The sequence below is a fragment of the Euphorbia lathyris genome, chromosome 4 (genome assembly GCF_963576675.1).
Source record: "Euphorbia lathyris chromosome 4, ddEupLath1.1, whole genome shotgun sequence".
In the NCBI taxonomy this organism is placed as follows: domain Eukaryota; kingdom Viridiplantae; phylum Streptophyta; class Magnoliopsida; order Malpighiales; family Euphorbiaceae; genus Euphorbia; species Euphorbia lathyris.
Window position 1 is genome coordinate 38,904,049 of NC_088913.1, and position 26,497 is coordinate 38,930,545.

General features: G+C 35.7%; 4 protein-coding genes across 8 annotated transcripts; 2 read left to right on the forward strand and 2 right to left on the reverse strand.

Moving 5' to 3' along the window:
• The first annotated feature begins 638 nt into the window (after positions 1-638).
• Positions 639-11,688, forward strand: LOC136225762 (putative transferase At1g60990, chloroplastic). 3 transcript variants are annotated; one of them, XR_010687291.1, is made up of 14 exons: positions 639-989; positions 1,139-1,240; positions 1,441-1,474; positions 2,184-2,257; positions 2,384-2,449; positions 2,552-2,616; positions 3,567-3,654; positions 3,740-3,805; positions 4,933-5,098; positions 5,809-5,892; positions 5,971-6,098; positions 6,179-6,393; positions 10,527-10,645; positions 10,759-11,008. XR_010687291.1 is itself a non-coding variant. In XM_066013871.1 (13 exons), the coding sequence occupies exons 1-12, from the start codon at positions 747-749 to the stop codon at positions 6,368-6,370; spliced, it is 1,308 nt and encodes a 435-aa protein (XP_065869943.1). In that variant the 5' UTR covers positions 639-746; the 3' UTR covers positions 6,371-6,393; positions 11,363-11,688. The 3 variants fall into 3 exon arrangements, 2 of the variants coding, with proteins under 2 accessions (XP_065869943.1, XP_065869944.1); XM_066013871.1 differs by lacking the exons at positions 10,527-10,645; positions 10,759-11,008 and adding an exon at positions 11,363-11,688; XM_066013872.1 differs by lacking the exons at positions 10,527-10,645; positions 10,759-11,008 and adding an exon at positions 6,674-7,869.
• LOC136227143 (uncharacterized) lies at positions 8,396-10,481 on the reverse strand (the record flags this gene model as incomplete). The annotated part of the gene is made up of 2 exons (XM_066015838.1): positions 8,396-8,840; positions 10,006-10,481. Coding segments are annotated over 2 exons (921 nt in total), but the record flags the coding sequence as incomplete, so codon positions are not given.
• An 8,860-nt stretch (positions 11,689-20,548) lies between the features above and the next one.
• LOC136225739 (probable receptor-like protein kinase At1g11050) lies at positions 20,549-25,874 on the forward strand. 3 transcript variants are annotated; one of them, XM_066013841.1, is made up of 2 exons: positions 20,549-22,671; positions 24,040-25,874. In XM_066013841.1, the coding sequence occupies exons 1-2, from the start codon at positions 20,684-20,686 to the stop codon at positions 24,041-24,043; spliced, it is 1,992 nt and encodes a 663-aa protein (XP_065869913.1). In that variant the 5' UTR covers positions 20,549-20,683; the 3' UTR covers positions 24,044-25,874. The 3 variants fall into 3 exon arrangements, with proteins under 3 accessions (XP_065869913.1, XP_065869910.1, XP_065869909.1); XM_066013838.1 differs by having other exon boundaries at positions 24,052-25,874; XM_066013837.1 differs by lacking the exon at positions 24,040-25,874 and adding an exon at positions 23,308-23,574.
• On the reverse strand, positions 23,992-26,311 carry LOC136227144 (receptor-like protein 3). The gene has a single exon (XM_066015839.1). The coding sequence runs from the start codon at positions 26,309-26,311 to the stop codon at positions 24,101-24,103; it is 2,211 nt and encodes a 736-aa protein (XP_065871911.1). The 3' UTR covers positions 23,992-24,100.
• Positions 26,312-26,497: the final 186 nt, after the last annotated feature.

The following is a 26,497-nucleotide window of genomic DNA, read 5'->3' on the forward strand; positions in this document are numbered from 1 at the left end:
GTACCTTGTAATGATGGTTTATATAATGGAGAGAGGGAATAATAGTTTGCAGGTTTACTTAAAATTACATTTTATTTCATAGAAAAAAAAAATCACATTTGATTATATATATTATTGGTTGAAATCTGAGGGTTTTATTTTGGGTTGAAATTAGCTTAGTTGAAGAGTGGAACTTATTCTGAAAGTAGGCCTTTAGAGATTTCTAAAAGCTAATTCACCTCCTATTCACTCTTACTATTCGTTAATTAATAAATATAGAGGGTTTAGAGATTGATTGGAACATTACCTTCATTCACTCATACAGGGTAACGAACAGCAGATTTGTTAGCCAGTATACAGAATCCTTGTTAGCCATAATTTGCTATGATGTTCAAAATGGTTTAAGCTTTAATCGCTCATTTTTAGTGTAGTTTTGTTTTTTATTTCTAGGCTAGCCTCATCTAAAATAAAATAAAATAATATTCCATCCGTTCTACAATATATATTTTTCTTGAGATTTTTTTTATTTTATAATACATGACATAAGGATAGTAATTTTTTTTTTACTTAAAATTAATTATATATTTTAATTAATGTGTACTGACCTTAAAAGATGGGTATTGCCGACGGAGTAATATTATATGAAGAGCATATGCCAAACAAGGCTTCATCCCATTTTGGCCACATTATTGAGCCAATTATTTATCTATTAGTCTACTCCCAAACTTGCATCTTTCTTTCGAGATTCCCTCAACCGTTGCCCGGAAATGGCAACATCGTCGACTACTACCTGCGTGGCTGCTACTGCATCCCTCTTCATGAAAAGAATCAGTCCCTTCACTTCTCATCTGTTCCTCAATTCTTCGTTTTCGATTGAAGACGACGCTATAAAGAAGCACAAACTTACTTCTACTTCCCTCTCATCAATAACTTCTTCTTTGCGTCCAATTTCTGCATCCGCTGCTTCGCCTTTCGACCTTTCCCCTCCTCCTATCGATCATGACCTCCTTGTAACCTCCTCTCTCTCTCTCCTTTGTATATATTATTCCAGTAGTGCCTACTGTTTTGAGCTCATTTGATTCTTTTTATATATTTATTGCTTGATTCTTATGATGCTGATAGAATTCGCAAATTGAATTGATTACTTCACTACTTGCAGGAAACGGTGACGGCAGATGGGGCAAAGGTTTCAGAAGATGGGATTATTGAAACATTTGATAATGATGATGAAGCCTTAGATGCATTTGCTAATGGGGTTGTGGTAAGGAGCTGATCTTTTTACAACCAATGGATACTTTCAAATGGAAAAAAATAATTTATTTTCTTTTGGCTTTTCATTCAATGATATCCATTGGATTTGATTCTTGCTGTTTGGTCATGATAACATCCTTGTATATTAAATTAAAAATTTCTGTACATTGAAACAATAAATCACTTCTTTTATGGTTTCTGATGGTTTAGGTATTGGACCTTTCACATTTTGGACGAATAAGAGGTATTCTCTTTTGGGTCCTTAAACTTTTCATTCATTCTTTGACATCATTACGTCGGTTCTAGCTTTTAATTATATTTCACTGACTTCTGAAGCTTTCATCTCTCCAAAAGTGTGCTAAAAAGATGTAATTGCATTCTAAACTTCATTAATAATAAAGCAGAGTGCCAGTATGAATAGGCTGTAGTAAATTGTGATTCTTTCGTCCTTGATATTCTATTTTTTGAATTCTCCTTTTTCCCTAATTTAATAAGATGATAATCTTCTAGTAAAAGGAGATTCGCTTGATCTATGAGGTCTTTTAATATCCTATTCTACAACCATACAAACACCTCATGTTGACTGTGAAGAAGAAATTGCTCAAACATTATCCCTTTATTTGGAAACATTTATTTTGATGGATATTGGAGTGCGAATTCTATTTTCTCATGAAATCCATTGTTTGGAAGATATTAAACAAGAGAATTCAATAATTTTCTTTAGAAAATAATTTCATTGAAGGAATTGCAAATCATAAGGGAATTCTAATTGAATTCATTTCTTGTAAGAATTTGATTCCAAAAAGAGGGGACAGTTAAAAGAACTTAGGACAAAAGGGATTTGGAATGACTAGAATAGTTATCATGCCATGTATGCCACAAAATTTAGTATATAAGTTTGCCATAATGGTCTTTCACTTGATTAAAGATGATGCCATTTTTCTCATGTGAAGTTAGTGGAGATGATCGTATTCAGTTTCTTCACAACCAAACCACTGCAAATTTTGAATGTCTTCATGATGGACAGGTATAATGTGGTGGGATATGCTGCAATTATATTCCATTCATAAACTGTAGATTTTTTTACAATTTTGTTCTTACTTGATGCAATCATATTGGTAATTGATAGGTTTTGTTCGATTGAAATACATAGGGGTGCGATACTGCTTTTGTTACGCCAACAGCTCGGACAATAGACATTGCACATGCATGGATCATGGTAGTCTCTGTTACCATGCTTAATGCATGACTTTTGACTCTTTTAACCGTGCAGTCGTTCTTTAATAATGGTGACTAAATATAATTTTGTGCAATTTTGCAGCAAAATTCAATCATGTTGGTGGTCTCACCATTTGCCTCTGAAAACATAACTCAAATGTTGAATAAGTATGATTCCATTTCTTTTAGATGTTTTATCTATTTCCTTTGCATGACCGTTCTCTAATATTTGGTCCCAACCATTTACTTTGAGAGTTCACATATATGTCTCCTTCCTGGTTCTCATTTTTCTTTTGCATGCTCATATACCTGCTGTTAAAGTGCTTTTGAGTTATGCACGATCTCTTCTTTATCCTGCACAACTTGCCAGCATCTTTTGTTTATCTATATCATAAAGCATCTATCTGTATGTATCATTTTTAATATAAATTTGTTAGTACGTACCTATGTTGCATGGATATGGACACTGTAAATGTTATTTCTAAAACATAACCTTCATAAAATAGCCTTCAAATGATAATGGACACGGACACAAAAACGCAGAAACGCTACTAAAGAGGAGTATCCGTGCAACATAGGTTAGTACCATCCTATTTAGAAGTACCTTTTAAGTTTTAGGCTTTTGTTCTCCAAGTTCAACAATTCCCAAAAGTTTTACTTGGATTATCAATTTCTGTTATGGTATGCGCATTGATGTGGCAAATTTGATTGTAGGTGTTTAAATGAAACTCGTGTAAGTTGACACTAACATAGACTTTTTATAATTCTGTTCTTCTGTTTAGCGGCCTCATTGCCTCCCTACTATCTCTCTCTCTCTCTCCCGCTATCTCTCTCCTTTCTCTTGTTACTTTGTGATTTTCAATCCCCATTTGGGTAGAACATTGTATTATCTTGGTTACATTTTCTTGTGTTAGTATATTGCAATATTCAATAACTTCTTAAAACTGATTCAAGAGAAGTCATAACGGTGTTTCAAATGTATAGGCCAGATGTTGTTTGCTGAGCTAGAAATTCAGATTACTTATGGGGTTCAATAGACAAAGTGTTTGTTTTGTGCTTTGACTTGAGCAAAGATGAGAGACATGGTCTTTTTTACACAGGTTTACTGTATTTTGTAGGTATATATTCTTTGCTGACAAAGTAGAAATTAAAGATATAACCAAGAAAACTTCTTTCTTTATTCTGGCAGGACCACAGAGCAACCAAGTAAGGAACTCTCTTTTGACACTCACATTTTTCTTTGATGTATTATGTATATATTAAGCTTTGACTTCTTGTGCCATGCGAACAGGTGATGGTCAACTTGAACCTTGGTGATCTTGTTGGACAGCCATATGGCAGTCATCGACATTACAGTGTAAGATAACTCAATATTCTGATGTTTTTCCTTGCAATGTATGTTATCGTTTTCTCGACTGTAGGGAATGATTGAAATCTACTTTGTTTTGAGCTCTATTCAATAGTTATGAATCTTTATTCTCTCCTTTAAAAATGTGTTGAGTTGTGTCATGGAACCAATTGAACTAAAAGTTTAAGCTGATAGTTAAAGGTCCAATTCATATTAATATCCTGACACTTGGTCAAAGAGTCTCTCATACCATGTCATGGAACCAATAGATCTAAAAGCTTAAGCTTATAGTTAAAGGTCCAATTCATATTAATATCCGACAAATTGAATGCATACTTTTCTAACAACATACCAGTTATTGAATATGAAAATGTTAATGAACTAGGATTTGTCTTGGACCTTCATTTTAGAATTCTATGGCAAGCAATTATTTAGTTCCTCGGGTACAGTGAAATACACTCATTTGTAAAATACATTGCAATGCCCTTACTTTTGTCTTCATCAACTGTCAGATCCCTCCATTTGAACTATTTCAAATTTTTTGATAGTCAACTGTTCGTTAAAGCTAAAATTTCGAAAAATTATAAAATTGCCATTGTATGGACAAATTTTAAAATTCATAATAATTAGTGTATTTTGTAATAACCCAGGGACTAAATAATTATTTAACCATAATTCTATGTGTTTCTACCACTCTTTTGACTACACTATCCTACAGAATTTATTCTACCCGAACTTCACCTTCATATATCAGTCTTTATGCCAATTTACAGATAGGATGGATCAGTAACTTCTGTATCTAGTGATTTTGTTTGTCCAATTTAATAGTCTGCCTATATGAATGATGACCTGAAGTAAGTGCTCACCAAAGTACAAATTTTGGTTTGAAGCTTTTTTCCTGTTAACTTCTCTCAAAATATTTAAAGCTGTAAGTTATTCTTTTAAATAGCATAGGTAGTAAATTTCATACTTATAAATTTTAATGCATGCCTACCTAAGGAAAGCTAAAAAATGTGGATCTTTCCTGTCTAAAAGAAAAGCATAGTGTTTTATAATGCATTTTTTTTGGGTTGCATATTTCTGTTTACGGTGAAAAGATCTGACTTTTTGTTGTTGGTGGTGTTGTTTTTGTTCAGGTGAATGGAATGCCCATAACTGTGGGAGTGGGAAATATCATTTCAGAAGAAGGTTATTCCCTGTTGATGTCACCGGCTGCTGCTGAATCTGTGTGGAGAACTCTTCTATCCCAGGGGGCAATTCCAATGGGTTCTAATGCCTTGGAAAAACTAAGGATTATTCAAGGTAGACTTCCGGATTCTTAGTTTGCATGCAAATCTCAACTTGGTTATCGCATTTCATATTTACTGTCATTTCAGTCAAACATTTTCAAAAAATCTAGATTCAAATTTGACACTTAACTATACCTTGATAGTACTGTAACTGGGACAGTTGTAGTTCAGTATAGTTGTAGTTGAACATTTGTTCAATGTAAGTTTGGGAATCAGTAACCTTTCATGCCTGGATTCTGCAAGAGATGTGCACCAATCTGTTTCATTAAGCTCAGGAGTGGGGAAAAATAGAAGAAATTGAAAGATACTATTTCCACCTTTGTTTCGGAAAAGGGGAAACTAAGGGAATATTGAGGCGGAAATTTCAGAACCGATATTTTCTGGAAATTTCTTTTGAAACAAGTGGGTGTAGAAAATGTAAAAATTATCAATTTATTATGCCTTTGTAAAACAAAACATGAATAAAGTTGCCTATTACATTATAGAATAACACTTGACTATATATATGCCGTGACCTTTACGACATTGTAAAATAAAAGTTATAAATTTGTGCTTTTCCTAGCATATGTCCTTAGTTAGTGTCCTCACTTAACTAGAGAGAACAAATCTCGTTCTCCCTAATGTTCATTCTTCCAACTATCTCATTTGAATCCCATAATGTCTTTCAAACTTATGTTTCTGGTACTTGCATGCATATATGAACCTCAAATTTAATTTGCGCAGGAATACCTGCTCCCGGAAAGGAGCTCACTAATGAATTCAATGTCCTAGAGGCTGGTCTCTGGAACTGTATTTCTCAAAACAAGGGTACAACAATTCTTCACCCACAACTGGTTTCATCTCTTAAAAGTAAAATATCATCTGATCCAACTCTTAAGTTTCCAGGGTGTTACAAGGGGCAAGAGACGATTGCTAGACTCATAACATATGATGGGGTGAAGCAGAGATTATGGGGACTTCATCTATCAGCTCCAGCAGAACCTGGCAGCACCATTACAATTGATGGCAAAAAGGCAAGAGTAGTTTTCTTGTTCACCAAATCTATTTATGTTATACTGGACTTAGTTGTAAAACTTATGAAAAATCCGTGAAGGTGGGAAAACTAACAAGCTATACACCTGGAACTGGAAGAAACAAATCTGGACCTTTTGGCCTAGGCTACATCAAGAGACATACTGTTTCTGAAGGGAGCATTGTAATTGTTGGAGATGATATCGTGGGGACTGTGGTAGAAACTCCTTTTCTTGCTCGGCAATGTCCACCACCAAAGAAACCTAGTACTTGACCTCCGTTTACCGTTTAGTAAAGGTAAAATATGAATTCATTTTTGTTTCATCATTCATATGTTGACATGTGAGGGCGAGCCTTGGCGCAACGGTAAAACGTTGTTGTCGTGTGATCGAAGGTCATGGGTTCGAGTCTTAGGAGCGGCCTCTTGCCAAAAAAATTGGCAAGGGAATGCTTGCCCCCAGTACACCCTTGTGGTGGGACCCCTCCCCGGACCCTCGCTTAGCGGGGACGCGTAATGCACCGGGCCGCCCTTTTTTTTTTATTATTCGTATGTTGACATGTGCTTGTGTTTTTACAGTTTCTTGTAGTTAACATGTATAGGGAATAAGAAACATCTCTTAGAGCATCCCACTTTTTGTTTGTTACTTTAGAATATTAGTTGTAACCAAGGAGTAGAGAGTATGTCACTTTTATTGGTTTGTAACTTTTTTTTAGTTACAAACTTTCTCTTCCCAGCACAAAAAAATAAAATGGGCAGGTTTCTGGAAAGTAGACAACACGCAGGAAGTCAGACGCAGCTGTGTCAGGCGCGTGTCAGACACGCGCCAGAGATGGCGCGTCTGACTCCTGCAATTGTGCAAAAGTAGCACAATTGCCGCCTACACTTTTATGACAAAAGTTTCTTTTTTTATCCAGTTTTATTAATTAAATATTCTTTTTAACCCTACAAAATTTTATTAATTAAAGATACTCTAATGGATTGTTACTTTCTCCCTTTTACTTTCCTATGTGTCATAGTTGAAGTCACAAACTTCCTCACTTCACACTAAGGATGCTCTTATGAGGACTGAAACCATCTTTTATGGCACGTATTTTGTTTTTAAGGTCTTTTGAGATGAGTTAAAATGGTCTTTTGCACTGGCATTATGGACACACACAGGCTTTGTTGATTCCTTTACTCCATTTGCTGGATTTTTCAGCATTTTATTTTTTGTTGAAGAGTGATATGGAATCTATTATCATATACTATTCCCTTGTATAAGTCATTCTAGGGTATTTCACACAAATTAAGAAATATAATTAATATAGAATCAAATTAATATATTTACATTGGTTAACTAAAAAACACATATATCAAGACAAAAAATTTAATGCTCGGATCAAAAAACTAAACTAAAAATTCTTGTTTTAAAACTAGAATGACTTATATTTGGAGAAAATACTAATTTACTAGAATGACTTATATAAGGGAATGGAGGGAATACCATTCACAGACACATGAGATTTGTAAAATCTTTCATATTTCAACAGCTAAAAAAGTATAATTTTAATCCCTCAACTTACTTTAGTTTGGTGATATTTGTCCTCTTGGTTTTTGTTATAGTTTAGCCCTTTATGGATAGATAGATCAACAATACTTAAATGAAAGAATATATTTTTTGGGTAAATTACACCCATGACCCCTAAACTTTAGAACATGACATTATGGTCCTTGAATTTGCACTTTACTAACATAACGGTCGATTTTACCATTGCCCTAGTCAAAATAACCAATGACAATCTCAAATGAAAAAGTCTGGAATTGAAGTTTTTACCACCACATTTCTAATGGAACCACTGCTTTCGATTTTCAAGAGCTTCTCTTTAAATAATCATTTTTTCTTTCCTAACCAAATAACACCTAACACCTAGATGACTCTAAAACCAAAAAGTTCATAAATTAAAGCTGTTTAGAATGTTATTTTCATCAACTCAATAATGGAGGGTTATATGTTATTAAATTGGTCATCTCGATCAACGGTAGAAGGGACAATTTATGTTAGTAAAGTTCAAGGGTCATAATGAAAGTAAAGGCAAAGTTGAGGGGCCATGGGTGTAAGTTATCTTCTCTCTCTCTTTTTTTTTTTTTTGAATGGAGGAAAGCAATAGATATGCAGAGGGAGAGACATATAAGATGAGAATGATGAGCAATGTAATTGAATTGAATATTTACGCATATAAATGATGACTAACTCCACTATTGTACAACCTATCTATACTATACTATGCTATATTATATGTGCACATAACATGAAAATAGCTAGAAAGAGCAATCCTGTAAAACAGAGGAAGCTTGAGAACGTTGTTGGGGAGTTAAGTGGGTTGGAAATTGGATAAAAAAATTGAGACGAAGAGCACCTCTATTACCTTGTGTATTGATAGGCATACCTTGGCCTGGAAGGACCTTTTGGAATCCAGGATAAATAATATCAGAAAAGGTTAACCACATGGTTTCTTCTCCTAATAATGGGACTGAAATGGAGCAGCCAATAAGGGCCTCCATTAAAGGGATTTCAATCCCATACTCCAAGTCGTCACCTTCCCTTGTGAACAATGGATGTTGTATCTCATCAATCAAGAAAACTATATCTGCTGCTACATACCCTGGTTTTTCACTTCCCTTTGCCTCAAATCTTATCCTTGTTCCTTTTCTCCATCCTGGCTTCACATTTATCGTCAGCACCTCCTCTTCTTTCTTCATTAAACTATATTCACAAATTTCATTTCATTTAATTCCAAAAGTAGAAGTGATTTTTGTTCAATTTCTATCTATTATTATTATTTAAAGAACGGTTAAAATTTAGGTAAAGTAAAGAAACATGTTTATAGTTTGTTTGATTTAGGAACGCATACTTGTGATGTGAAAATTTGCAAATTCAGATAAATGGTTTGGTGCAGTTTGCTAATTCATACTAAAAATTAAAATAAAATTGTTATCATGGTATTAAGATTTGGAACAAATATAAAGAATGACTTTGCAAATTATCTCAATGATCTGAATTTGTAAATTAATTAAATTACGAGTATTTTTTATTTATCAAAAGTTGACTCATAAATTTGTAAATTGCACAAATTATAGGCTTGAGTTTGCTAACTAAACCCCAAGTCTGCATGCATTCTCAAATTTGACATACCACAAACATTTTATTTTTATAAATTACCCTAAAATTTATTTATGACTCAATATGACTGATTTAAAGTTTAAACCTCTAAAAGTTTAGCAAACCTCAAAATGTTTTTTTTAATAATAATAAGGGATAAGGTACCAAATGTTTAAAGTTTTTGGGAAAGTATCGATATAGGCTCCACGTATAAAATAACATCAATGTAAACTGAACGTTTAAAAAAGAGCACCAATTTAGACATTGATAACAATATGTAACGTTATTCATTTTATTCTCTCTCCACGTATAATTGACAGAACTTATCATAGTAATATGAATGATATATCACGTTCCGTTACTAAGAACTAAATTGATACTTTTTTTAAACGTTAAATCTATATTAATGTTATTTTCTACTTTTACAAAAACCATAGCCTATTTTAGTACCTTATCTCTAATAATAAAGCATAAGAAGGCCTTATCTCTAATAATAAAGCATAAGAACATTAGCCATTATTACTTGTCACCCTCATTTAGAGAGAAACAACTAGTTATCTATCTGTATGAAAAGCGTGACATGCAAAATGTCTCTCTCAAATGAATAACATGATTGTCATGACCCGTTTAAACACAATTATTTGGCACTAAACTCGTTTGAGTGTCTGATTTGATAATTAGATGAAATTAAATTTCAAGGGCTTAATGTCGTTTAATGAGTAAATCTCTCAAAATTGAGAGGTAGTCCCATGAATTATTAGAAACATACCCGTTTGAGATAACATCTCTACTGATGGCAATTTTCTTGACACATCCATGGCATAATTCCTCCAATGTGCAATCAAGCTTCATTTCGATAGCTTGAGGCGTTCTCCAAGTAGTGGATTGAGAATATAGAATAGGCGTAGGAGTTTTCAGGGTTGGATTAACTATCGTAGGAATTTCAGTCTCGGAGGCACTTCTTTTTCCAACTCCGTCATTTGATCGGCGGGATCCGCGCACCGATGACGGCGAGGTACTCCTCTTGCTTCCATTGGATGACAAGTAAGTCGGACTAACCGGAAGCGTTTGGCTCTTACTCCGTCTTCCAGTGCTTTTGGATCGTGATTTAGGAGCTGTGCTCCTCCGACTTCCATTGGATGATGAATCAGTCGGACTTGGAGGTGCCGTGTGACTCTTAATCCCTCTACCGGTGCTTTTCGACCGCAATGAATCAACCGGAGATGAGCTCCTCCGGCTTCCAAAATTAGACGATGATAAATGATTCTTTTTAGTTAAACTCTTTAACAGGATCGGAGGGCGAGAAAAGAAACTGTCGTCGAACTCCATTGACGACGGCGGCATGGTAGGCTCATTCCGATATTCAACATTTTTCTCGTTGGAAGCCTGAAATGACAATAACAAACAATGTAAGAAATTAGAAAAACATGGCAATTTGAATTTGGTGGATTTGCTATAGGTATACATAGACATACCTTTAAGGATTGATCAATTTGGCGCAATTTGCTCTGTTTCTTATCAGGATTCCATTTTGTAACGAGAGCTTTAAATCCAAAAATGCTGTAAAAGTCTAAAGTTGTGGAACGTGGTTGATCTCCCATGAGAGAGGGAGATGAATTGCAGAGAGGGAGATGGAAAAAGATGAAATTGAGGAAGAAATTGGGGGAAAGTAAAAAGGAATAAATTTGTTGAGAAGGCTTATATTGGGCAGATTTCTGTTCTGTTAAGAAAATGGATGACAATAATTCTATATTTAGAACGTTTTTAATTAATTTCTGTTATGCATAATATCCATCATTTATCCTCAACCTACTCATGTAAAAAAAAAAAAAAAAAAAAAAGCTCGTGCCATGTACTGCATGCATATATATATACACACACACAGTGGGGTTACAATGATAACTGCAGGATTTTAAGTAGTTAGATTTTAACGACTTTCTACTAATTATGGTTAGTTGGTTTTTAAAAAGATTTGTATTTATAAAGGTTATTTTGGGGGAAGTGATTTTGTTTCTATTATTATTTGTATGCCCTTTTGTGCTTCTTCTGTTGTTGTTGGATTTTCTGTGACTACATCTTAGAACTCACCACCTGTTTTCTTCTTCCCTTAACCAACTGTTCATCAGGGTTCAATAGAGACCATTCATGGATTCCATCTCAGGGTTTGAGGAGCAGATCCAGATCCAGCTTCAATAGATACCTACTCAAACCTCATCAATAACATTCTTGCAACATATTTCCTCATCAATAACTTGAACAAGCCCGATCTGGGCAGATTCTCATATGAAAAATGAATATCGAATCTCAACTTATGAAGAATGCATTTAGACGTCCCATGAACAAGAGTCAAGTCTTTGGATAAGTTGGCCATGCTCTCAAGAATTAAATTATTCAATATTCGCAGTTAATGCAATTTTATTTTTAACATCATAAATAAATAATAGTTTAATTATACGTCAGTTCCCTGAACTTGTCCATAATAGTAGATTGACTCTTTGAACTTTGCAAGTATCTCGCCAACTCCTTAAACTTGCTTATTTCATATCACCAGCTCCCGAAACTTATTCATAAAAATTGATTAGCTCCCTGAACTTTGCAAGTGTCTCACCAGCTGAGTAAATTACACCAATGGTACCTGAACTTTACCCTAATTCACACTTTGGTACCTAGATTACATTTTGTCTCAAAAATATACCCGAAGTAACAATGACCGGACAATTAAGTATATTTTACCGGTTAATGGCCGGTCAATGCGATTTTGACGAGTAAATTACACTGATGGTATCCGAACTTTACCCGAATTCACATTTTGGTACCTAGATTTCATTTTGTCCAAAAAATACACTTCAAGTAAAGATGATTCAATATTTTAGTATATTTGACTGATCAGTGATTGATCAACCCGAGTTTGACCATTTTAAATTAAAAATTGAGACCAATCATACACTCAATTAACATAAAATTATAATACTGTCATTCAGCTCATAATTGAGAATATTATAATTTTATGTTAATTGTGTATGATGAGTCCCAATGTTTAGTTCATGTTACCCAGTCACTAACCGATGAAATGAACTAAACCTTTCAGTCACCTTTACTTGTGTTATGTTTTTAGGATAAAATAAAATCCAGGTACCGAAGTGTGAATTATGGTAAAGTTCGGGTACCATTAATGTAATTAACTCATGAAACTCGCGTTGAACGGTCCTAACCAGTAAAAATATACTAAATTGTCCGGTCATCATTACTTCAGGTATATTTTTGGGACAAAATGTAATCTAGGTACCAAAGTGTAAACTATGTAAAGTTCAGGTACCATTGGTGTAGTTTACCCCTCACCAGCTCCCTAAACTTGCTTATTCTGTAACAACTAAATACACAAACCATAATACTAACTCGGATTAAGGTGCAAAAATAACCCTAACGTTTCGGGTCAGGAATAGTTTTACCACTAACATCTAAAATGGTGCAATTTTACCCCTAACTTTGGAAGCCAAAAGCAATTTTACTCATAACATTGATTAATTGGGTTAATTTGAGAAATAATTCATCAAACTGTCTTCTCGGTCATGAATCTTGTCATCTACACTTCACACGTGCATCATTTTATCAGTAACAAACCACAAACATATGTTGGGATTTGAAAAAAATAAAAAAAATACACTGACTTTTGTGCGAATTGGACAAAAAAAAATCAAAAAATTCACCAAATTTATAAATTTGTTGTTGACTACTAATGTTAGGAGTAAAATTACATCATTTTAGACGTTGGGGTAAAAATACTCGTGATCCAAAACGATGGGGGTATTTTTGCACCTTAATCCGAGTTAGTATTATGATTTTTGTATTTAGTTGTTACGGAATAAGCAAGTTTAGGGAGCTAATGAGACACTTGCAAAGTTCAGGGAGCTAATCAATTTTTATGGACAAATTTAGGGAGCTGGTGATACGAAATAAGCAAGTTTATGGAACTAGTGAGACACTTGCAAAGTTTAGGGAGTCAATCTTCTCCGGTTTTGATCACATAGACCTTAATGACCATGCAATATTTGATCATTCACCGTTTGATCTAGGCTTATTAGAATCCTAAGGTGGAGAATCGAAGCATCCTGCGGCTTAGATTTAATAAGTCTGGATCTAACGGTGAATGACCAAATTCGCTTGGTCATTAAGGTCCATGTGAATATTCCTGCAATCTACTATTATGGACAAGTTCATGGAGCTGGTGATGTATTAGACCTTAATTATATTTCAAAGTTTACAAGTCAGGTAAATTTTACCCTTAGGCGTAAATCTCGATATTTCTACTCCATTTGTATCCGTAACAAATTAAAAAATATATATACACATGGAAATAAAGTTAAAAAAAACTAATGTTTTGCATTTAATCAATAGCATTTGTACACATGATCTTTTTTCGAACTTCTTAATTTCTTTTCACAGTATATCTTTGATTTGTTATTGAAGAGTAAGTTGTCCAGAATCAGAATGCAAAGAGATGAAGAATTTGCAGGGAGAAAAGAGAGAAGAAGAGAAAATGACGATGATGATGAAACTTTTGCATATTATTTCATTGTCCAAAATAGTACATATAAAGGAAACAACAACACTATAGACAAAACTAAATAACTAACTTGATATGAAAAGATATAAAAGGACACTTAAATAGAAAAATATAATTTCTATATCCTTAATACTTTCCCTCAAGCTGAGTAGGAGAAACAAGGGAACTACTAGGCTTGCTTAAATGTTGCATATGTTGATGAACGGAAAGAACTTCAGTGAAGATGCCAGCCACTTGGTCTCGAGTAGAAATATAGCTACTTGGTAGATGACTTGATTTGAGTTGATCACATACATAATAACAATCTATCTCAACGTGCTTAGTTCGTTCATGTTAAAATTTGCAGCAATGGCCACTGCTGTCTGATTGTCACATTTAAGTAGAGTAGGAGGTAAGGAAGTGAGACCAAGATCTTTCAACAAATTAGATAACCAAGTTGCCTACCAGTTGTAAGAGTCATTGCTCTGTATTCTGCCTCAACAGATGAACGAGCTACTACTGTCTGTTTCTTGCCTTTCCAAGAAATAGGAGAACCACCGAGAAATATGCAGAAACCTGTAATGGAGTTGCGTGTTATAGAAAAACTTGCCCAATCACTATCACAGTATTCATTTAATCAAGTTGCAGACTTGGAAGCAAGAAGTATTTCTTGAGCACAAGTGCCAACAAGGTATCGAAAGAGTCTATTTGCAGCTTGCATGTGAACAGTTGTAGGAGAATGCATAAATTGGGTGAGTATTTGAATTGGGAAGCATAAGTCAGGTATTGTAATGGTTAAATAGATAAGTTGTCCGATGAGCCTTTGATATGATTGAGGTTTAGGAAGTAAATCTCCATTGTCAGGAGTAAGTTTTAGGTGACTATCCATAGGTAGTTTGACTGGTTTAGCCAGAGCCATGTTATTCTCTTTTAGTATGTCAAAGGTGTACTTTCTCTGTGATAAGAAGAATCCCAAACTAGATCTGTCTATTTCTATTCTCGGGAAATATCTCATGTTTCCCAAATCATTCATATGAAAAATCTTAGAAAGCATGTTTTCAAGTGTTCTATACTTGGCACACAATTTCCACAAATAAGAAGATCATCCACATAAATTAATACCACAATTATAGTATATGAAGTATGCAAAGTAAACAAGCAGAGTAGATGACAATTTGGAAAACCTTTGTCTATGTGCTTGTTTAAGTCCGTAAAGAGACTTTTAAAGTTTACATACCAGGTCAGTAGATGTAGCAATGTAAGTATTGGGATTTTCAACTTGAGAAATCTTGCTGCCCTGTTGAGTGTATCCTTATGGCATTGTCATATACACATTTTGCCAGTCTAGAATACCTGCCACTACAAGTAGAGTCCTTACAATTTTCATCTTGGCTATAGGAGCAAAAGTTTTTAAATATCTTCCCTTTACTTCTGCTTGTTGTCAAGTATCAAGGCTTGCTTTGTATCTTTCAATTGACCCATTAGGGTTATACTTGGTTTTGAACAACCATGTGCAACCTATAGATCTCTTCCCATGTGGAAGTGTGGTAACAATCCAGGCATTGTTAAGCTCTAAAGCTTCAAGTTCTATGCTCATAGCTTGAACCCGCTGGGAGTGTTTAACTACTACTTTAAAATGAGTAGGATCAGGTTCTTGGATAATGTGCTTAACAAGCATAAATATTCAGGGTTTGTATGAGCGAGAGCTAGATTGGAAATAGCAGGGGGCTTTCAGAACTTAGATCATAATCTTGATGCCAATTTGATGGGTGATGAGTTCTGGTGGATCTTCTTATATTAGGAGAAATGTACTGAGTAAAAGGGCTTTGGGAAATTCAAGATGAACTGGGAGAATTTCCAAGTGAATTCGCATTAGGATTGTAGACTAGGAGATCATCAGTGAAGGAAGTTATAGTGGAGTTGGTTGTAATGGTTGGAATGGTATTCATGTAGTTTTGCATAGAGGAAGCTTGAAAAAGGGAATATCTATTCATGAAACTGAACTTGAGATAAAGTCTTGCATATTGAGCAAGTTGACCTTTTTGAATGAATGGATATCCCATAAAGACACAAGGAACTCCTCTTAGAGAGAATGGATTGCAGGCAAATGCCAAACAACCAAAGACTTTCATATGTTCATAAGGGGTAGGTGTTGTATGTAATGTAGTGTAGTGTATGGTGTTTGGTTTTGTAAAACATGTGTTGAAAGACTATTAATTAGGGATGTGCATTGGTGCAAAACCGAACCGAACCGAAAAACTGAATACCGGAATGGTCAAAATAATTGATATCGACACCGAACCGAATAATAAGTACAACCGAAATAAAACCGAATCGAAATATTGAGTTTGGCTTGGTTTAAACCGAACCGAATTAAATAAAAAAATAAAAAGTTCTATATTTTCTAATTAAATTTCTTGGGCTAAAATATATAATGCAATTTCTTGGACTTGGTAAAGTACAGTATAAATATTTGAGTCTAATGTCAACAGCAAAAAAAAAAAAACAATAACATCTTGCATTGCTCAAAAACATTGCTAAAAATATGAGCAACGAGTATCAACTATGAAGCAAGTATAAAAGTACAGCATTGGGCATTAACTGAGGGATAGTAGTAGTACCAATTCAAATAACTAAGGGATAGTCATCAATTCAAACGCAGTAACAAAAGCATTTTGCTGACCTTTAAATGACAAATAATGTTCCATGTGTTGAACCCATATTCCCGAGTTTGTTCGATAGATGAATTGGTTTTAGTAACATTCAAATGATACAATGAATTCCTCACGTTCAATTCTGAAAACAAGCATCTAAACCAGGAAAAAAACACATGCCTCAAATCTAGATGTATGTTTATATATATAAGAATGAGTAAAATATGTATAATTCGATGTGGTTTTTTTATTTTTTATTTTTTTTTGTTAAACTGAACCGAACCGAACCGAATACCGAAATACACATAAAATTAAAACGATGCCGAACTGAAATTCAAAAAAACCGAACCGAAAAACCGAATTCAATCGGTTCGGTTCGTTATGCGATTTAAACCGAACTGATGCACACCCCTACTATTAATAATGTGTATAAAAGTTTGTATTTATTTAATATTTTTTTATAGAAATTGGGACGAGACAGAACTTGGACGGGGTGAGCACCCATGGTTCAAGAACTGACAAACCCGCAATATATAAAAAAAAGAAAAGAAAAAAGTGAGTGTTTAGAAGATAAAGACCCTGTTAGCTGTTAGTTGTTAGCTGATTACATTAGCTGTTAGCTGTTAGCTGATTACATTAGCTGATTTGACTAGCTGATTTGATTAGCTGTTTGTGTAGACCTGTTTGGTAAAAATTAGTTGATTGATAATAGCGGTTTGTGCAAAAAGACGAATAAGGGCATTAATTTTGGCGCAGGAGAAGAGGGAGTCTATCTATTACTATTAGGATTAAAGAAGTCCATTAATTTTAATATTGCAAAACGCTAATTGAAAAAAATCATTTTAAGAGCTTTTTCTAAATTAGCGTTTTCATCCCAAAACTATCTCCCAAACCTCTCTCCACCAAACACTCCAATTAGCGGTTTCAGTGGTCAAACCTCTAAAGTTGGTCAAAACCGCTCTTTTTATCCCAAAACGCTCTTTACCAAACAGGACTAAAGGAGAACAAACAAAAAGAAGGGTGAGGAGAAAAGATATGAAAAATCAAGAAAAACGCAAGTGTGAAATACTACAAATTTAGTTAATGTTGATAAAATTATGATTCTTATTTTCACAACATACATTTCGTTCTTAACGTTATTCCTATCTCTATAATATTTTTTAATTCTTTCAATAAATGATTAGTTTTAACTTTTAACTTTATTTGGATTATTTATTTTTTTTGGTGGGAAAGGGAAAGAAAAAACAAAAGAAAAAAAACCCCACAAACTAATCCGGAATTAACCTAGGAAAGCTAACCTCCACCATATCATCCGAAAGCAACGAAATAAGGAAGTCCGGAGGAGAAGAGAAAGTTGAGATTCCCAACGTCCTCGCATGACCCTCAGCAGCAAGGCGGTCTGCCACCCTATTCTGCTCCCTGAATACATGATCAAAATTGATGGTATCGAATGAAAAACACAATCTTTTGATCTCTTTAACTAAGTTTTGGCTACCTAAACACATAGCCTTATTATCAGCTATCATTTTGATCGCTTCAAGGTTGTCAGATTCCACGAGTAGTTTTTTCAAACCCAGATTTTTGGCGAGCCTAAGTCCAGAGAAGATCCCCTAGAGCTCAGCAGTAAAGGAAGAACCCACCCCCAGATTCTGAGCAAAGCCAGACACCCAAGTACCACCAGCATCTCTCAAAACCCCTCCAGCCGCAATTCTGCCGTCCACAAGACACGAGCCATCAGAATTTAACTTCACTATCCCTTCTCCAGGTCTACTCCAACCAAATAGATGCTCAACAGTTTTCTGGCTAGTACTAGATAAAATATCCTCCTTGAAGCTTTTAATAATAGTATTAATTTTCTTAGAGAAGTAAACAAGTAGATTAGGAATAACAGTAGCTCATTCTCCAAAGATATCAGCATTCCTCCATTGCCAAAGCTGGTGACAAACAACGACAAAGAGGATAGCACCATGCTCCAACTCAGGCAATAACAAACCTTTAGCACCATCTATAAACCAATCATACTCTGAATAGGCAAAGAAATCATGTAGCAAATGGACCGGAAGCACTTTCCTCCATACATTTTTACTCTTCGCACAATCCCTAAGAACATGTCATATGGTTTCCGCCTGAACTCTGCATCTACTACAAGTATCCACCTCCACTAAATGACGCCTTTTCCTTTCAACATTTGTAAGCAACCTATTCTTTGCACCCAGCCACATGAAGCTCCTAATGCGATAAGGAACTTTCAAGGCCCAAATATTCTTCCAAACGACTGAAGGAGGAGCATCCAAATTAAGACTGAAGGCCTCAAAAGCATATTTGCAAGAATAAGCACCGTTATTCGTAAGGGACCAACATTGACTATCCCCATCTTCCTCCTAACTACTAACTTTAACACCTCGAATCTTCAGGAGCGTCTCCAGACTAAGGTAAGCATCAAATCTTGACCAAACCCAATCTCCCTCCGAATCCACCACATCAGCGATACTCCAATTACGAATCTCCAGAGGTGGCAGAGAATTACAAACATCTAATAAAGGCTTCTCCCCAAGCCAGGAGTCATTCCAAAAACTAATTAATCTACCATTGCCCACCGACCAACCAATCCCAAAGCAAAACTCAAAGAACACAACATTAACCCCTTTCCATAAGAAAGAACAATTAATAACTCTCTCTTTAGGCCCCCCAAAAATCCTATCCTTTCTATATTTCCCGCACAATAACCGAACCCAAAGAGCACTCGTGGATTGCCACATCCTCCAAAGAAGCTTCATTAACAACACTTTATTATTTTCCCTGGCTTGTCTAATCCCCAATCCTCCCATATTCTTAGGTTGGCAAACCTCTTTCCACGGAACAAGATGAATTTTCTTCCCCTCTTCCGAGTCCCCCCACAGAAAACGACGATTGATTTTATCAAAGCCCATTAAGAACTGGCTCCGGCAACCTACACGCTTGCATTATGTGATTAGGAACCGCACAATTCACCGATTGAATCAAGGTAAGACGACCCGCAAGAGAAAGGGATTTAGCTTTCCAACTAGCACACTTACTATTAGATCTATCGAAGATCTCTTTAAAAGAAGTTTTAGAAACTCTATCACTATGGAGAGGAACCCCTAGATAGTTACCAAAAGCCTTGGTAAGAGGAATACCAGAAATCTCACTCATCCTTTTACAGACCCTTTGGTCCATATTATTAGAGCACAACATTCTAGACTTTTGGATATTAAGCTTTTGACCTGAAGCAGAGCAAAAGTTACTGATGATATCCATAATCACACCAATTTGCTACTCCCTTCCTTCAACAAATATCATAACATCATCAGCAAAGAACAAATGAGTGACCGGGGGACATAATTTATTAATGGAAACCGGATGAAGCCTCCCAGTGCTAACATCATCTTGGATAAGATGAGTTAACCTCTCCATAGCAATAACAAATAAGAACGGGCTTATAGGGTCCCCTTGGCGGATGCCCGGTGAAGGAGTAAACTCCTCGGACAAATACCCATTAATCAACACTTGGAAAACAGGAGAAGAAATACATACCTCAATTAATTTCCTCCAATTATCCGGAATCTCAGCTCTCATCAGACTATCAAGGAGAAAGCTCCAGTTAATCCGATCATAAGATTTCCCTATTCTATCCTAAAATCAAAAACTGTGACTATTTGATATAGACTGTAATAATATCTGTGTTGATTCAAAATGAGTTTGAGAAAGAAGGTGTGAAATTGTTCAACCGAATAATTTTCAATGAATCCTCAATTGAAGATTTTTGTTTAGAATGTAGACTCAAATGATGATTTTTAGCTAGTTCATGAATCTGATTGATGATTTTGATAGTTTAAGGTCCTAATTGACTTTGGAGCCATAGTTTAGGGACCCAAATGGATGTCATGCCATTAAGGTATAAGCTTTAGTTGGAGGAGTTAAATGGATGTTATGCTGGTAGAAATAAGAAAATATTGAGCGCGTGGAACAAAACCGAATCTCCATGGCGCATTTGATGTGGATCCCACCTCTGTGTACTGTGCAAGCAAGCAGCCAAAGCCATGAACCTATTACGTAGGAGAAAAAACTTTGACCAAACTGTTTCTTATTTACTCCTCAATTTCACTAAAAATAAAAAGTTTCTCCCTTTCTCGCCTTATGATTCGTTTCTATGTCTTATCGAAATCCACAACGCAGAATCAAACCATTTACATAACTTGAGAACAAAAGCTGTTGAGTAAATTGAGAGAATGGGCTTTCTTTTCTTATTAACAATCTTTCTCTGTGTTATCTTCCCTGCAAATGAAGCAGCAGCAGCAGCAGCAGCAGCAGCAGCCAGTAATGTTAATGTATCATCCACATCCACATGTCCTATGGACCTTAATTACGTGTTGAAAATTCCATGGAACAAAACTGCTTGCAAAAACTATCAACCTTCTTCAAACGACTCCTCCAATTCTCAAAACGACATCACCAATTTAGACCCTTGTTGCAGGACTCTTCTTTCCCTCTTTGGTGTAGGACTTGCCAAGCATCTCAGGAAAACTTCTCTCTTTCAGCTCCCTGATTTACCCACTTCTGTTTCTTGCCTTGAAGATTATCAAGCAAAACTCACCTCTCTTTCTCTTCCTGATCATGTATTATCCCATTGTTTTGATCCTACCCAGTTTGTTATAACTCCTAATATTTGTGCCCATGTGCAGACCTATCAGGATTGGGTTGCTATTTTGGGTAAGTCAACGGAGCTTGATTTGGCTTGCAAGCCTGATCTTGTTGATCTTACTGCTTGTAGTTCTTGTGTAGCAGCTGGATTTAAAGTTCAATCCCTGTTGATGTTGAAGGACGGTAATAAATCTCACGCTACGGATTGTTTTTATTATACAGTTTTGTATGCTGCTGGTTTTGTTAATGATTTTGGTCCTGAAAGTAATGGGGCTGTAACATGTATATTTGGGTTGGATTTGAATTCTGATTTGGGTTCAAATAGTAAAGGTCATTCTGCTAGGGTTTTTGGTTTTACTGGTGCTGGTGTTGCAGTTTTAGTTATGTCTAGTTTGTTAGGTTTGTATTACTGGTATGATAAGAAATGGAAGAAGAGAAAGAGTTCTGCTTCTGCTTCTTTTTCACCCTTTGATTTGGAGGAACAAGGGTCTAGGCCAAAACTGAGGCCGAATACCGGGTCAATTTGGTTCAAGATTCATGATCTTGAGAAAGCAACAGATAATTTCTCAAACAAGAATTTCATTGGGAGAGGAGGGTTTGGTTTTGTTTATAAGGGGGTTTTATCTGATGGGACAGTTGTTGCTGTTAAGAGGGTTATAGAGTCTGATTTTCAAGGAGATGCAGAATTTAGGAACGAGGTTGAGATTATTAGCAATTTGAAGCACCGCAATCTGGTGCCACTTAGAGGGTGTTGTGTAGTTGATGAAGGAGAGGATTATAATGAGAATGAGAGCCAAAGGTATCTAGTTTATGATTACATGCCTAATGGGAATCTTGATGATCATTTGTTTCCATCTTCTGATAATCGAATCGAAAAGAACCTATTAACTTGGCCTCAGAGGAAGAACATAATTTTAGATGTCGCAAAGGGATTAGCTTATTTGCATTATGGGGTGAAGCCTGCAATATATCATAGAGATATTAAAGCCACAAATATATTGCTAGATGCTGATATGAGAGCAAGAGTTGCTGATTTCGGGTTGGCAAAGCAGAGTAGGGAAGGGCAATCTCATCTCACCACAAGAGTTGCTGGAACTCATGGATACTTAGCTCCCGAATATGCACTTTATGGGCAGCTAACTGAGAGGAGTGATGTTTATAGCTTTGGTATAGTTGTGCTGGAGATAATGTGTGGGAGAAAAGCTCTTGATTTGTCATCATCTGGTTCCCCATATTCTTTTCTGATTACAGACTGGGTTTGGTCATTGGCGAAATCCGGGAAAACGGAAGCAGCTTTGGAGCCTTTTTTGTTGCAAGTTGGGGATTCTTCAACATCAAATCCAAAGGCTATAATGGAGAGATTTGTGCTTGTTGGAATTTTATGTGCTCATGTGATGGTGGCTTTAAGGCCTACTATACTTGAAGCTCTCAAAATGTTGGAAGGAGATACTGAAGTTCCAGCTATTCCTGATCGCCCGATTCCTCTTAGCCATCCATCCTCTTTTGGTGATGGAAGTACCTTCACCATCTCACCAGCCCTGAGTTTTCCGCAGTTGCATAGTGGAGAAATGCTCAGGTAAGTAAGTAAGAAGTTCGTCAATCTTTTGTTAAATGGATGTACACAAATCGAATGTTGTTTATATGAGATCTATTACTTCAGTTGATTCAAGAGAATGTTTGGTAGCAAAAACTGATATGATATTAGAATTCTTGAGCAAATGAACTCGATACCAGTTAGCATTCGGATGCTTCTCTTAGAACCTCAAGTTAAGAGTGCAAGAATTCGAACTTACCATTTTCGATGCAATATGTAATTAAACGCTTTATATTCTGGTGCATTAAAAGGAGCCTATACAAACACACGATGATGAGGACAAAGTTTTGACATCTAGGAGACGGACAGAAACAAAACTCTTGAACCAACAACCACCTGGTGATTGAGAATTTCTTAGTATTAATATTTTTTGTTTTTTATCTTAGATTATGTCTTGTTAGTTAATTATAGGACCAGATATAAGGGAAACAAATACAATAGGAAAATTACTATATAATTGAATGTAACATACACTTTGTATATTGAAATGTAAAGATCTTTTTCTTTATTCTTTTCATCAAGAGTTTTCTAATTGTCTTCTCTCTATACAGTGAATTACTTTCTGTTGTATGTGTCTAAAAACAAGGAGCTTGATGGCATGCATTTTTTGTTTTTCAGGGATTTTTAAGCATTGGAAACAGTTCCATAATACGACTAGTGTTTTACCTACTGAAGTACAGATATTTTCTGCAATAAGGAATTTTTTAATAAAACTTCATTGTGCTTTGCATACTACAGTGAAATTTCTGTGAAATTTTGTATTATTATATCGGACTGAGATTTTCCTTTTTTTTAATGGGGAAAATTGTAGAGAAAAATGGCCTACTTTTATAATGTGGCAGACACAGGAAGTTGCCAGAAAATTAACAAAATCCTTTTTATCTATTGCTGATGTATGCTGATTAGCGTTTACTTTATAGGAAGTAGGTAGAAATTTTCTAGTATGGCAACTGATGAATGAGTCAAATATGTTGATAAAGTTAGATAGCTCTTTCCTAGAATCTTATAAATTTAATCTTCTTTCCCATTTTTTCCACACATCATGGATTTCACTATCATTGAATACAAAAAATGCATACAAAATAGGCTTTGTCTACTTATAAGTTATAATAAGATCCTGTAGCTCTCTTGCATTGCAGTTGCCGTTTCATACTAGTACATGTACTACTACTTCCTGTTATCCGTGCATAAGGAATCTCAGATTTTTACTATATATATGTACATTCTCAATCGTGTTTCGTTTTGTTACTGTACACCCCCCAGATGCATATATTTTACACTAGCTCCTTTTTCGCCGATACATTTTCTGTTTTTCCTCATTTACCATTCAAATCCTAACCCATGGAACAGTTGAATACACAGATATTCGTAAAGATACTTGAAGTTACGGTCTTATAGATAGAAGAGAAATTCATGGAGATGCATACAGAGGCCTAACAGATGACTGTCTGTGTACATCTGAGTGTCTGAGCCTGATGTGCTTCTGCAGGAACATTAGCTTCTTCATAGGGTAGAGAAATCCGCTCGCAGTTCCAATAATAAATCCAAATACAAGTCCAGCAATGAGTCCAAATAAAAGTGTATCAGTTGAGGATTCTTCAGGAGTAATAGGACCGGTAGTCTCTGGTTGATAAGAACATGGACGCAGCAGAATTGAACCGCACAAACCTGGATTGTCCACGAAACTGGAGAGAGGAAAAGTATCAAACTGCCCTCCTGATGGTATAGGTCCTTGAAGATTGTTGTCTGCAATGCTAAACGAAGATAAGAAATGCAGTCCTTTCAACGATTGCGGAATTTGACCAGTAAGATGATTTCCGGAGAGATCCAATTTCTCTAAGTTGGTCAGGTTGGAGAATTCACTTGGAATTTCTCCGGAGAAGTTGTTGTTACTGAGATCCAGGACAAGAAGGAATTTCAATTGACCAATCTGAACAGGTATATTCCCGCTGAGGTGGTTGTTGCTAAGGTATATTGCTGGAGGTAAATTGGAAAGTTTAAGATATTGCTGATAATTTGAATTTTTTATCTTTACAAGGACAGGCATCTCTAGATAGCTCGTATTCACATGGTTGTTTGTGTTCTTCGTTGCCAATGCTGGAAGTAAGTTAATTGCTTCAGGAAATTCACCTGATATGAGGTTACTACTCAAATCTATGTAGAAAAGGCTTGGTAGACTTACTAACCAAGCGGGAATCGAGCCAGTGATCCAATTTAGTGACAAATCCAAGACCTGTAGCTTCTGGAGCTTAGCTAGCCAAGCAGGAATATGACCACTGAATTTGCAGCCACCTAATCCCAAAATTTGAAGATTTCGGAATCCATCCAATATTTCTATGTTATCATCAGATGGGATGGGTTCATTCCAAAAATTCTTCGAAAGGAGCAGAATTTGGAGGTTCTCTAGTCTCATCAGTATCTTGATTGCACCAGTGACATTGCTTAACTTGTTGTGAGAAAGTGATAGGAAAGATAATGATTTCAGAGCAATTATGTCAGTTGAAATGTCTCCTTGAAAATAATTGAAACTCAGTCTCAATGCAGTCAAAGAATGACATGAATAAAGTGTCTGTGGAATTGTACCAGTAAAATTATTGTTACCAAAATCAAGCATCCGAAGATTGGCGAGTTTAGAGAAATCAAATGCTGTAAGATCTCCTTCTAAGTAGTTGAAACCTAAATTCAAATCGACGAGTTTGCTGCAGTTTGCAAGAGATGCAGGCAAAGGACCAGTCAGATTGTTGAGATGGAGGAGCAACATTTGTAAGCTCAACATCTTGCCAATATCCGGAGAGATGATTCCGGTCAACTGATTACCGTAAAGCTCAAGACTTTTCAGGTTTGTGAGATTGCTAATGCCATGGCTGATGCGTCCAGAAAGGCCATTTGAATGCAAAGAAATTTCTTGCAGGGTAACAGCTTTGTAAATATCCTGAGGAAGTGCTCCTGATAGATTGTTAAAACCTGCCCGGAACACCTCGATTTCGGAACACTGTCCAATTTTGTCAGGTATTAGGCCAGTAAAATCATTGTAGGAAAAATCCAGGAGTTTGACAGGGAGAGAAGAATTGGAGCAGATAGAAGAAGGAATAAACCCTGTGAAGCTATTGTTGCTGACATTAAAACTTACTAAATTTTCTGCTAGCTCGAAGAATGTTGAAGGTATCTCTCCATCAAAAAAATTACTAGATAAATCTAGAAACTCAATATGCCTGGAAGGAAGGAATGATGGAAACTCACCATGGAGAAGATTGTAACTGAGATCAAGAGTCTCAAGTGCAATCAAAGACGAAAAGAATAATCCGCGGGAAAGAGGGCCCGAAAACCGGTTATGGGATAGGTTGAGTTGAGAAAGATGTGTGAGGTTCCATATAGCTTGTGGAAAAACACCAGTTAGACCTATTGAAGGCAGCCAAAGAGTGGTGACTCTACCATCGGAAGCACAACCAATTCCTTCCCATTTGCAGCAATCTTGAGATGACAACCAATTCAAGGGAATGGAAGATGAGATGTTGAGTGAGAATGACAAAAGGGATTCATGATCAAACTGGTTACAAGCTTGGTCAAGAGAGGCAAGGCAACATAGAAGAACTGATACAAAGGCGAAAACAGGGAATTGCATGGTCAAAGTAGATGAAGGATATGATCATGAATATTGGGTGGGTAGTTAGATGATAATTGTTTAGAAACTCAAGCTGATGAAAAATGCAGCAACTTGGATTAATATATATATATTCTGCTAATCGTTTACTTTTCTGAGGAACTTGTAGTTGCCAGATACGTAATTGTTTGCCACAATGTTTAATTA